Source organism: Elephas maximus, chromosome 3, assembly GCF_024166365.1.
Source record: "Elephas maximus indicus isolate mEleMax1 chromosome 3, mEleMax1 primary haplotype, whole genome shotgun sequence".
Taxonomy (NCBI): Eukaryota; Metazoa; Chordata; class Mammalia; order Proboscidea; family Elephantidae; genus Elephas; species Elephas maximus.
In genome coordinates, this window is record NC_064821.1 from 145,868,712 (window position 1) to 145,882,219 (window position 13,508).

General features: G+C 36.5%; 1 protein-coding gene across 7 annotated transcripts in view; it reads right to left on the bottom strand.

Annotated features, from left to right (window-relative positions):
- Positions 1-2,675: 2,675 nt before the first annotated feature.
- LOC126073259 (TLC domain-containing protein 4-like) overlaps positions 2,676-13,508 on the bottom strand; it is a 231,307-nt gene continuing 220,474 nt past the window's right edge. For all 7 annotated transcript variants that reach the window (XM_049879718.1, XM_049879713.1, XM_049879715.1 and 4 more), the window contains one exon: positions 2,676-4,131. In XM_049879718.1, the coding sequence (XP_049735675.1) occupies positions 3,813-4,131 (319 nt within the window). In that variant the 3' untranslated portion in view covers positions 2,676-3,812. The remainder of the gene's footprint in view (positions 4,132-13,508) is intronic.

Below are 13,508 nucleotides of genomic sequence, written 5' to 3' on the forward strand. Positions count from 1 at the left end.
TTAATTTTTTTTAATTCATACGTAACTCCACTTTTAGGTTTAAATAAATTCAACCATTCCTCATTAAAAAGATTTTAGATACAAAAATGCAATGTTTATAGACTCAAGTTCATAATTTTTCAATTCTCCCAAATAAAATATTTAATGCAGAATTTATGATCTTGTATACTACTTAGTTGATTTTCATACAGTTGTAAAGTTTCCTAAGAATTTCTGTTTTTTTTTTAGAATACTACACATTCATAGAACATCTGTGTAATGAAAGGTTGTCAGTAATCTTCTTCTACAAAAATAGTTGCTTCAAACTTTATACTAATTTGCTTTTAGTTTCTATAAATATTTTAAGTCATTGAGTATCAGAACACCGAATAGAATCATTTAAATTCATGTAGTCAAAATACTAAAATGTCTAGCAAAATTTCATCACTTAATAAACAAAAAGTTTATCATTTAATAAGTCATATGTTCTGTCACTATTTGTACCTTCAATAGGTGGATACAGTCAGAGAAAAGCAAAATACATAGCTCCTGTAAAGATCTGACTGCAAATAGCACTGCAGTTTGCAGTATCTTTTCCATTTCATGTCTGTTGTTATAAGGAAATATGTACAATCAATTTTTGGGTGTTGAATCTGGATACTGAATTAGATGTCATGCAGCCAGCATAAAATACAGCTTGTAGACTAAGGGGATAAAAAATACTAGCTCAAAACTTTGATACTCTAAATGCACTTATTTAGTGAGCAGCTATCCCAGGGAAAGGTAATGTCAATGAAGTAAAAGTGCAGCTTTAAACGTGACACAGCAACTATAAAAACTAAAATTGCCATATGTAGATCCAATAACATAGTTTTATATTATCTTCTAGTGATGAGTTTAAAATGTTTTCAGAACTATAGAAATACAGTCAAAAATATTTATCCTAAGATTTTCTTTCTCAAGGAATGAATTTCCAAAATAGTTTTATAATATAAATGGTTTCCTTTTAAAAAGCCATTATGCTTGCAAAAGTGCAAGAACAGGATAAAATCACTTGCTTTCCTACCCCCTCTAAGCAACTAATACATATTTAAGTGCCTATGATGTGGAAGGCACTAAATTTAGTAATAAATTATTGATGTAATATTAGTAACTTAAAGAACAAGTGACTATATTCCACAGTACTTTAAGTCTTTCAAAAAGAACTGTACCTGTATAAGCCAGTCAGTCACATTTTATCATTTACTTAGACTGAGATTCCAGTTCTTTTCTTTAAATGTTCTAAGCTCTATCTGCACTGGAAAATCAAATCAAATCAAAAGTCTTGATCATATTCAGGCAGCCTCCCTTCCTCATCATAACACGAACATGAAAGTGAGTTAAACATTCTCCTTCAAACTGAGAAACTGAATGAATTAGATCTTTGAGTGTGGGTCCCAATTAAGTTCAAGTATTCACCACTGGGAAACCCTGGTGGCATAGTAGTTAACAGCTGTGGCTGCTAACCAAAAGGATGGTGGTTTGAATCCACCAGGTACTTCATGGAAACTCTATGGGGCAGTTCTACCCTGCGCTGTAGGACTGATGAGAGTCGGAATCTACCTGACACCAATGAGCTTGGTTTTTTGTTTGTTTGTTCGTTTATTTACTACTGTTGAATTACTTCTTTCTTTCTTAGGTAAAAATAATCATTAAAGCCAAGTACTTAAGAAAAATAAATAAAGGCAATAATAGCTAAACATATGATTCTATATTTGGGTTGCAAGAACCAAAGCAAAAGCAAATGCGCACAAACACATACATACAAACACAAAAGAAAGCAAAAAAGAGTCACTAGGCATTTATATGCACATAAGACAATAATATTGATGATCAGAATACTTGTGATTAAATTACCTTAATTCTTTTTCCTGTCCTCTAGGAAAGACAGAAATTCACAGCATTAAAAATGCTGATTAATCAAACACGAGTATAAACTGAGTAAAACACAAATAATGATAGTTTTGTAGGTTTGGTCTCTTCAAAAGAGGCCTACCTTAGGAGCATGAGAAATCCTTATTGCATGAGACTTTCGTACTAATGATGTTGGGTTCTGAAATCGGGGGAGATTTTGCAAATAGAAATGCAGTCAATTCTCATTATTCACAACAGTTATATTCTGTGAAGTCACTGCAAACAGTGAATTAGCAAACACTGAATCACTGCTCCTAGAGGAATACAGGGTTAGTTTCCTGCAAGCCTCTGGTCACAACAGTGTCTCAGCTTATCAATACAGAACCTTGCTTTATGTGTGCTTCTGCTTAAAGACACTTAAATGCATATTGTCGATTCATTAACATTTAACTCAGCCAATAGCACTATATAACTCATGCCCAAACAAAGCTTATCTAACACAATTCCTTTCTCCTTAAGGCACATGACGGCCTTCTTGAGCTTAGAAACACTAGACAGCATTTCAGTTCTATCCTTAGGGGCCATTTTAAATAGCAGAATCAAGAAGAGAGAAACACAAAAATGCAAAAAAAAGAACATGGCAAAAGACTGTAAAAAAGGACACTTGTTTACTGTATGAGAGCTGAAACAAGAATGCAGAGCCCTCAGCTGGGAATATGCATGTTAGGCAGCCCAGTTTTTTTGCCACTCTGCACATGTCTGTGAATAACTGTGAAAGCGTGGCAATTATTGATTTTGAAGTTAAAAAAAAAAAGGAATAAAAAAACAGTAGCTGTTGTGGAGTCCACACCAACTGATAACAACCAACTGTAGACGTGTCAGAGTGCAGTAGTGCTCCACAGGGTTTGCAATGGCTGATTTTTTGGAAGTAGCCAGCCACGACTTTTTTCTGAGGCATCTCTGGGTGGAACTGAACCGCCAACCTTTTGATTAGCAGCCAAATACATTACCTGCATTCCCCAGGGACTCTGATTTTGGGATTACAAATACATTTTAACAAGTAAGTGAATTCAAGAATACAGAATCTGTGAAAAACGAGGATTGACTGCAATACATTTTTCATAGAAAAAATACAAGGGAGGTAGATAGGGACAGCAGTGTTAAAGCTTTTTTCTTAATGATTCCTCCTATTGGCTTAAATAGTAATATATCAGCATGCATTTTTAGAAGTCATTCACCTCTTAAGGAGATTTATAGGCTCTGTCTTAAGCCTTACTACAAAATAAAAAGGCAGTAATTTGGGACAAAATGTTAAAAATAGAAACAAGAAAGTGATATCTGAAAAAAATCTTAAAATGCAGGGAGTGTTTTCCATGAATAAGCAAATTAAATATTCCCAAAATGAGTAAAATATGTCAATCATTAATAGATGAGTGACCGCCCATCTGAAATGAAACACACATCAGTTCTAATAGACTAAGAAAAATAACATTTCAACAGTTTAGAAATCAAACCCTACACTGGTATTGACAGTCATGATAAGAAAACAAGTGAGTACAACAAAATGTGAGAGCTATTTTATATTTAAAAGCAGTACCCATTCTCTCAACAGAATTAATGACATAAAACCAAGTGCATTGGATAATCATAGTCATCTTTTCACAGAGAAAAATACCAATGCAGGTTAACAGGTTTCTGAAAAGACTCACCACTATATTTATAAATTTTAATTTAAGCCTTAAAATGCAGAATAAAAGCAGAAAAGAAACCTTGGAATAAAAACTAAATTTTAGTTTTTCTTTTCTAAAGTTAAAAAAAAATGACACTGAAACCCTGAATAACACTTATAATTAATAAACACAAGAACATGGCAAGAATTCATTCTATCAGCCATATAAATGCCAGGTTGTAACGAAGTTTGCTTATCAACACCCCACTTTTTAGTTGAGTTTTCCATTTTGAAGACGACTTTTGGCTTTCTCTTGTCTGATGAGAGAGATGACTTTGATGCACCCCCTTGTAATTTTGATCATCCACATGATATTCATTACATCTAAAACAACACAACTACCGACCCAGGAACACTGGATTAACAATCCAAGCCTGATGTAGGGTTCTGATCCATACACAGAATATATGAAGTAATACAAAGGAGGTATCACAGCAATCCGCACAATGAAAAACACCACTGTCATGAGTACTCCATTGATTACGTTAGCTTTGGAAAACTTTGGATACTTCAAAGCTTCAAAGAACCATCTGGAAAAAAAGTAAAGGAAACATCATATTTATTCTGCATCTCTGAGGATTAATCATTTCAATTTTAGCTTTTTAAAATTCAGTGAACACCCCCTATGATCAGAAACATGGCAAGGATATCCTGTTTCACTAATTCTGTTCAATATTGTACTTGAAGTAGTAGCTAGTACAATAAGGCAAAAAAAAGAAATAAAAGGTACATAGATTGAGAAGAAAGAAATAAAACAATCTACATTTTCAGATGACATAATTGTCTATGTAGAAAACTGGAAGGAATCTACAAAACAATAATAAAAATATCCTGGAACTAAGGGCAAGTACAGCAAGGTCGCAGGATACAAGGTCAATATAGAAAAGTCGATTGCTTTCTTATATACAAAAAAAAAAAAAAAAAATACAAGCAGTGAGCAATTAGAAGTTGAAATTTAAAACAATATACAGGTATAAATTTAACAAATTATGTACAGGATTTACAATGCAGAAAACTAAATACTGATGAAAAATCAAAGTCTAAATATATGGACAGATACTTGTGTTCATGGATCGGAAATGTCCATATTGCTAAAATGTCAATCAATTCTCCTCAAGTAGATCTGTAGATTGCAATCCCAAACAAAATCCCAGAAATATTTAACGTATTAAAAAAAAAGATTCTAAAATTTATATGGAAAGGCAAAGGACCCAGAAGAGCCAAAACAATACTGTAAAAGAACAAAGCTCTACTCACTTATAAGGCCTACGATAAAGCTATTTTAATCAAGCCAGCGTGGTATTAGAGAAAGAACAGACAAATAGATCAGTGGAACTGAACAGAAAGTCTAGAAATATACCCATAGAAATATACTAAACTGGTTTTTGACAAAGTGCGAAGGCAATTCAATGGAAAAAGACCAACCTAATAGTCTTTAAATAAATGGTGCTGGAGAAATTGGATGCCCATATGCAAAATAAAAAAGAACAAAAATAAAAATTAACTAATGCAGTGACCTCACACCTTATGCAAAAAATTAACTCAAAATAGATCATAGACCTAAATGTAAAATGAAAAACTATAAAATCTGTAGGAGAAAACATGCATGATCTTGGGTTTGGGATGATACTTTAGAATCAACACAAAACCAACATCCATGGAAGAAAAATTTGATAAATTAAAATTTGTTCTATGAAAGACACTGTTAAGAGAATGAAAGACAACGATAAAAAAAAAAAAGACTGGGATAAAATATTTACAAAACACACACCCAATAAAGTGCTTGTATTCAAAATATATAAAGAACTCGCAAAACTCAAAATAAGAACACAAATAATCCAATTAAAACATGGGCAAAAGATCTGAACAAACACCTCATCAGTGATGATATATAGGTGGAAAACAAGGACATGAAAAGACACTCATGACTCTTCGAGACTATTGCCCTGAAGTACTGTTTAAACCCTGAACCAAAACTATCCCACGGTCACCTTTTAGCAAAATAACACACTAGCACACAAAATAAAGGATATTATCCTTGAGTATAGGGCTCTATTAAAAAAAAACAACTAATATATGAGACTAAAAGGTCAACAATTACTCTAAAGCAAAAATGAGAAGACAAGGGGGACAGGGAAGCTAGAGTACTGGAAACAGAATAACCAGAACGCAAGTAATGAGAATGTTGACACGTGAAAAGTGTAACTAATGTCACTGAGAAGCTTGTGTAGAAATTGTCAGATGGGAACCTAATTTGCTACATAAACTTTCACTGAAAACATAATATTTAAAAAAAAAAAAAGATGCTTAATATCATTTATCATTATAAGGAAATGCAAGTGAAAACAAGATAGCACTACACACCTATTTCAATGGCTAAAATCCAAAAAATTGACAACACAGTTATTATTAAGACAGGTAGAAAAGATTGCAAATTATATGTTTTTGTGAGCCTCTCCCCAGGCTGCTGAGAAAATTCTGTCTTGCTTATTTAACATCCTCTCCCTGGCCTTCTAAGGAAATTGAACTTTTCAGTTAAGTTTCTGGGAGTTAATTTTGCAGAAGTGTGGTACCCACTAAAAATAGTGCAAAAACTACAGAGAACCATTTGGTCTGATTCACATTTGGAAAAAGGAGGAGGGGAGGCTTCTTGTTGGTAGAGAAAGAAAAGTTGAGAAAAGGGGATGACAGGCAAAGAATCAATCCCTGCCTGGTGTTGGTTTGGTGAGTTTCAGGAGTTTGGAGTTGAAAGCCAGAAGTTTGAGAGATCTGGGGAAGCTGTGGGGTCCAGGAGATATTATGAGTAAGAGGAATGAAGGAGTTTTAAGAAGTATTGTTGTCCATAACAAACTGGATCTTTGCTGACACCCTTGGAGTAACTTCAGTGAGGATTTTGATGCTAGACTTCTTCTCCAGCTCTACCCAGGGACTGGGTCCTGAGCTGAGCCTAGTTATATCTTGGCTGGGCATGTAATTCTTTCAGCCATCTAAATATTTGTGTTTAATAATTGTTAACCTTGGAAAGTTCAGGACCTTAGTTTTAGGAAAGTGTCCCTCAACCCCAACATTATCTTGGTTCCGCTCCTACTTCTAAACTACTCCATCATTGTATCTATTCTTCCTTCTCCTAGTCCCCAATTCTAGACATTGAATTTTATCTTTTAAATACCATCTTTACTCATGGTTTCAAATATCACCTCTATTCTGATCATTCCAAAATTCCTCTCTCCAGCTCTTAGTACTATTTCTACTCAGATGCTCTGTCATTTTACCCAACTTCTCCAAACCAAACTCAAGAATTTCTCTTCTTGTCTTTCTAATTCTCCACGTCTTTGTGTATGTCTGTGTGCGTGTGTGTGCTCAATACAAGGTATGTATGTATGTATTGGTTTAGTTAGTTATTTTAGAAAGTTCTAAAGCTCAAAGAGGCCTTTAGGAGAACTTAGTCATCTGGTTCTTTAAACTGTTGCAAAGCAAAGATGTCACCTTTAAGACTAAGGTGCACCTGACCCAAGCCCTGGTATTTTCAATCACATCATATGTATGTGAAAGCTGGACAATGGATAAGGAAGACAGAAGAAGAATTGATGCCTTTGAATTGAGGTGTTGGTGAGAAATATTGAATATACCATGGACTACCAAAAGAACAAACAAATCTGTCCTGGAAGAAGTACAACCAGAATGCTCCTTAGAGGCAAGGATGGCGAGACTGCATCTCACATACTTTGGACATGTTGTCAGGAGGGATCAGTCCCTGGAGAAGGACATCATGCTTGGTAAAGTACAGGGTCAGCAGAAAAAGAGGAAGATCCTTAACGAAATGGATCGATGCAGCAGCAACACTGGGCTCAAGCATAGCAACGATTGTGAGCATGGCGCAGGAATAGCCAGTGTTTCGTTCTGTGGTACGCAGGGTCACTATGAGTCAGAACTGACTTGAAGGCACCTGTAATGGATTGAATTATGTCCCCCCAAAATATGTGTCAACTTGGTTAGTCCATGTGTGGTTGTTTTTCATTTTGTGATTTTCCAATGTGTTATAAATCATAATCTCTGCCTGTCATTAAAAAGGATTAGGGTGGGTTTTAACACTCTTGTTCAGGTTACTTACTCCTGATCCAATGTAAAGGGAGTTTCCCTGGGATGTGGTCTGCACCACCTTTTATCTTACAAGAGATAAAAGGAAAAGAAAGCAAGCAGAGAGTTGGGGACCTCATACCACCAAGAAAGCAGCACCAGGAGCAGAGTGTGTCCTTTAGACCTGGGGTCCCTGCACCTGAGAAGCTCCTCCACCAGGGGAAGATCAATGACGAGGAAATCTTCCTCCAGAGCCGACAGAGAGAGAAAGCCTTCCCCTGGAGCTAGTGCCCTGAATTCAGATTTCTAGCCTACTAGACTGTGAGAGAATAAACCTCTCTTTGTTAAAGCCATCCACTTGTGATATTTCTGTTATAGCAATACTAGATGACTAAGACAGCACCTAAAACAACAAAAACAAAGAATCAAACTCACATTTACATGTTTATAAAGCCTTCCCAGATGATTCTGATAAGCAGTTAGGTTTGTGAACCAGCACCTCTTCCACCTAATACTCTAATGCTCAAATCCCTCTTTCAACACCCCATTATTTGTTCCTGTAGCTTCTCTTCAAATGTCTTCAGTGAGTGAAATCACTATCTCTTGAAGCAGACCTGTCCCCATGTCTTTTTTTTTTTTAATAATTTTTATTGTACTTTAAGTGAAAGTTTACAAATCAAGTCAGTCTCTCACACAAAAACCCATGTACACCTTGCTACATACTCCCAATTACTCTCCCCCTAATGAGACAGCCCGCTCTCTCCCTCCACTCTTTTAGTGTCCTTTTCGCCAGATTCTAACCCCTCCACACTCTCATCTCCCATCCAGGGAGGAGATGCCAACATAGTCTCAATTGTCCACCTGATCCAAGAAGCTCACTCCTCACCAGTATCCCTCTCCAACCCATTGTCCAGTCCAATCCATGTCTGAAGAGTTGGCTTCGGGAATGGTTCCTGTCCTGGGGCAACAGAAGGTCTGGGGGCCATGATCACCAGGGTCCTTCCAGTCTCAGTCAGACTATTAAGTCTGGTCTTATGAGAATTTGGGGTCTGCATCTCACTGCTCTCCCGCTCCCTTGGAGGCTCTCTGTTGTGTCCCCTGTCAGGGCAGTCATCGGTTGTAGCCGGGCACCATCTAGTTCTTCTGGTCTCAGGATGATGTAGTAGCTGGTTCATGTGGCCCTTTCTGTCTCTTGGGCTCGTAATTACATTGTGTCCTTGGTGTTCTTCATTCTCCTTTGATCCAGGTAGGTTGAGACCAATTGATGCACCTTAGATGGCTGCTTGCTAGCGTTTAAGACCCCAGATGCCACTCTTCAAAGTGGGATGCAGAATGTTTCCTTAATGGATTTTATTATGCCAATTGACTTAGATGTCCCCTGAAACTATGGTCCCCAGACCCCGGCCCCTGCTACGCTGGCCTTCGAAGCATTCAGTTTATTCAGGAAACTTCTTTGCTTTTGGTTTAGTCCAATTGTGCTGAAATCCCCTGTACTGTGTGCTGTCTTTCCCTTCGCCTAAAGTAGTTCTTACCTACTATCTAATTAGTGAACACCCCTCTTCCACCCTCCCTCCCTCCCCCACTCATAACCACAAAAGAATGTTTTCTTCTCAGTTTAAACTATTTCTCAAGTTCTTATAATAGTGGTCTTATACAATATTTATCCTTTTGCAACTGAGTAATTTCACTCAGCATGATGCCTTCCAGATTCTTCTGAAATATTTCACAGATTCCTCATTGTTCTTTATCGATGTGTAGTATTCCATTGTGTGAATATACCATAATTTATTTATCCATTCATCTGTTGATGGGCGCCTTGGTTGCTTCCATGTTTTTGCTATTGTAAACAGTGCTGCAATAAACATGGGTGTGCATATATCTATTCGTGTAAAGGCTCTTATTTCTCTAGGATATATTCCAAGGAGTGGGATTGCTGGATCATATGGTAGTTCTCTTTCTAACTTTTTAAGGAAGTGCCAAATGGATTTCCAAAGTGGTTGTACTATTTGACATTCCCACCAGCAGTGTAGAAGTGTTCCAATCTCTCCACAGCCCCATGTCTTTTAATGGGCTCATCCTTATGGATTCAATGTAGACAGTATCTTAAACCTTTCCTTTTTCTCTATCTCTGATTTCTTATCCATTGCCAACTTAGTTTTTTCTTCCTTCAAAGTCTCTATTTTGTCATCTTCTCTCAATTTTCAAAGCCTAATCTAGATTCTTACTTGTTCTCATTTATTCATGCTGGTTGCTAACTGGCTAATCCAACCTTTTGCTTCCAGTCTTACCCCACTACAATCTATCCTACACATACCAGAAATTGGAATTACTCAATGTTATTTGCAGAATCTTTCCCACTATAATATACACAATTTATTGGGTCAAGTTCAAACAGTTCTCCCTGGCACTGAACATTCTCTACATTTACCCACCCTCTCCCTAAGACATACTCTTCGATACTGCAAGGCTACTCACTTTTTCCTACTGACAGCATATTATTCCACTTTTCAAAAACCTGTGTTCATTCTTTTCTCCTTATATGTAAGGTCCCCCTCCCCATCCACTTCTTTGAAAACCCTTAAAGATTTTAAGAATATGTCCTGCCTCCTCTGTGAAGCCTTACATAAGAAATACCAATCAATAATAATCTCTCCTCTTCCCAAGAGCTCACAGCAATTAGTTTACGCCAGCAGGTTTCAAACTGTGATCCATAGTCCCATGAGATCTTTCCAGGGGGTCCACAAGGTCAAAACAATTTTCATAATAATACAAATATGTTATTTGCCTTTGTCAGTGTGCTGACATTTGCGCTGATGGTGTGAAAGCAACGGTGGGTAAAACTGCTGGTGTCTTACGCAAAACAAGGCAATGGCACCAACAGCACCCAGTCATTGGACTCTTTTACTTCCCCACGCTTGCAGTTAAAAATAACAAAAAGGAAGAAAAAAGAATGTTCTTGATGAAGCAGTAAGAATTAATTTTACTAACCCATGACCTTTAGTACACATCTTTTTAATATGCTACCTGATGAAATGGGAATTACACAAAGAGATTATGCTGCAGAGTACAGTGGCTACGCTGAGGACAAACCCTTGTACAACTGTTTGAGTTGTGAGCTAAACTGTCTGATTTTCCATGGAATACCATCTTTACTTGAAAGAACATCTGACAGACAAACTTTGGATACTTAGACTTGGGTATGTAACAGACATTTTTTCAGAAAGAGAGTGGGGCTTGTCACTGCAAGGAAAACACCTGACAGTACTTGTTGCCAATAAGAAAATTTGAACTTTCATGTGAAAACTAGCATTTTGGAAAATCTGGCTTTGGAAAGCCATTGTGGACTTCACAACTTGCCAATACTTACATTTCAATTGAGATCAGCGATGATACAAACTAATGTGTTTTTTTAATTATATAATAAATGTATCAACATTTAGAAGATCTACTCAGTGAACCAGTATTTTCCAAATGACCAAAACATGATGATACAAAAATCATGCATGATTATAATATCCATTCCAAGTGTAAGGGATTTTAATATAGCAAAGTACAAAATGGTTTCAGATTCTATGTTATAACTAGACAGTTGCCATGGAGTTGATTCCAATTCATGGTCACCCCATGTGTTGCAGAGGAGACTACACTCCATAGGGTTTTCATGGCTGTGGCCTTTCAAAGGTAGATTGCGAAGCCTTTCTTCCACAGCACTTCTCTGTGGGTTCAAATTGCCAACCTTTCTGTTAGTAGCCAAATGCTCAACTGTTTGTGCCACTCAGGGGTGCCTATGTTGTAACCAACTTAGAAGAAATAATCTCTTGGTAAGTTTTGGCATGGTATCAAAAAAGAAAATTCATATTTATTTGGAAAGGCTGCTAAAATACTCCTACATTATCACCACAGATTGAAAACGGAAGCAAACTTAAAAAAAAAAAAGCCAACTTGAGAATTAGCTAAATTCTATTAAGCCAGATATTAAAGAGATTTCAAAAAATGTAAATGATGCTATTCCTACTAAAATTTTTTTTTGTAATGTAGCTATTTTTCACACACAGAAAATGTTAGATACAATACTGTTACTATTAGATTAATTAATAAACAAACATTTTCAAATGTCTCAGTTTTCATTTCCAGTATTATAAATATAAATAGAATCCACAGAAACATACAGTTCATTGGTATCCGCAATAATCTGAAACCAAAAAGTCAAGAACCACTGTTACATACTATTAATAACACCTTTTTTTTGCCCTTTTTCACGTCTTGTTTTATTAGATCATTGTTTTATATAGACTTTTAAATATGTGTGACAGTATGCCTGAAGGTCCCTGAAGGCAGGGACTGGGACCTGTAAGCACTGAGGATAATAATAAGAACTGAATAAACATATTAAGAAACATAGGTGCCATGTCTGTATAAGGTAATCAATTTTAATAGCAATTCAAAAATATGCCCTCACAAGTTTGGGGCACCTGGTTTAGAAAGAGATTATCACCATTAAATTATATTTTACAAAAGAAACTTGATGTAAAGGTAAAAATCATCAGCAGAAATTTAACTAAAGCCCACGTATCTAACTTTATTCCAGTCTTTTTAATTTATATCCTCCCCATGCATCCCTGTGCCTTCCTAAATTATTCAAAGCTCTAAAATGAAGAGAATATGAAAATACCACAATTAAACTACGGGAAACTTTAACAGGACTTGAGCAGCTGTGCTCAATTTTGTTATACTGTCTGCTGCTCACACTATGCCATTTCTCCTACTCACATTCCAACCCCACTCGCTTCTCATTTTCTTACTTTACAAAGACCCAGAGCTTTTAGATAAAAGCACAGTATACCTTTTTACTATAAAATTAAAGAAGAAATGAATCTATCTCTAATTTTACAATTTTTTAAGAAGACTTTCAAACAAAAATAACTTGAGGTTCCTGCGTCAGTTACCTTTCTCCTGCTTCAAAATCTCATAATCAGAGTCATACTCAAGAAATTGACTTCAAAAAAGTTTAACTGACCATCAATTAAACTAAACTGTACACAAATTAAATGCAATTAAATGGCTACTTTGTGCCAGACAGGAGCCCTTACAGCTCAGTGCTACTAACCAAAAAAAGATCAATGGTTTGAACCCACCCAGCAGCTACATGGGAGAAAGATTTGTAATGGCACTAGGTATGCGCCAGACACCGTGTAGACCCTAGACTATGAAAAGTTTAACAAGATATGTCCCCTGACATAATGTAGAGATAAACAGGAAAGAGGGAAAAAACACAGAATGTTACAATAAAATATACTGAGCACAACGTTATAAATATACACTATCTTGGAAGCACAAGTGAGGGATACCCAACCTAGCCTGGAAAGTGATGGGGTTTAGTATGGGAATGATCCCTGGGCTGAGCCCTGAAGGATTAGTAATGAGGCAGGAGGCTGTGGCGGAAGAAGGGCAAGTTGGTGCCAGAGAAGATTTTGAGGAAGAAACCGGCAGAGATAGGACAGCTTTACTTGGCGATCTTTCTGGGTCACATTAAAGAGATCAGCTTTCATCCTACAGGAAACCCTGGTAGTTAAGATCTCAGCTGTTAACTAAAAGGTCAGCAGTTCAAATCCACCAGGTACTCCTTGGAAACCATATGGGACGGTTTTACTCTGTCCTGTAGGGTTGCTATGAGTTGGAATTAACTCGACGGCAACAGGTTTGGTTGTTGTGTTTTTGTTTGTTTGTTTTTCATCCTGTAAGCAGTAGCAGCCACTGAGAGATATTTTACTCAGGGGAGCTGCATGTTCACTTTTGTACTTTAGTAGATCACTGTGGAATAGGGTGTGCC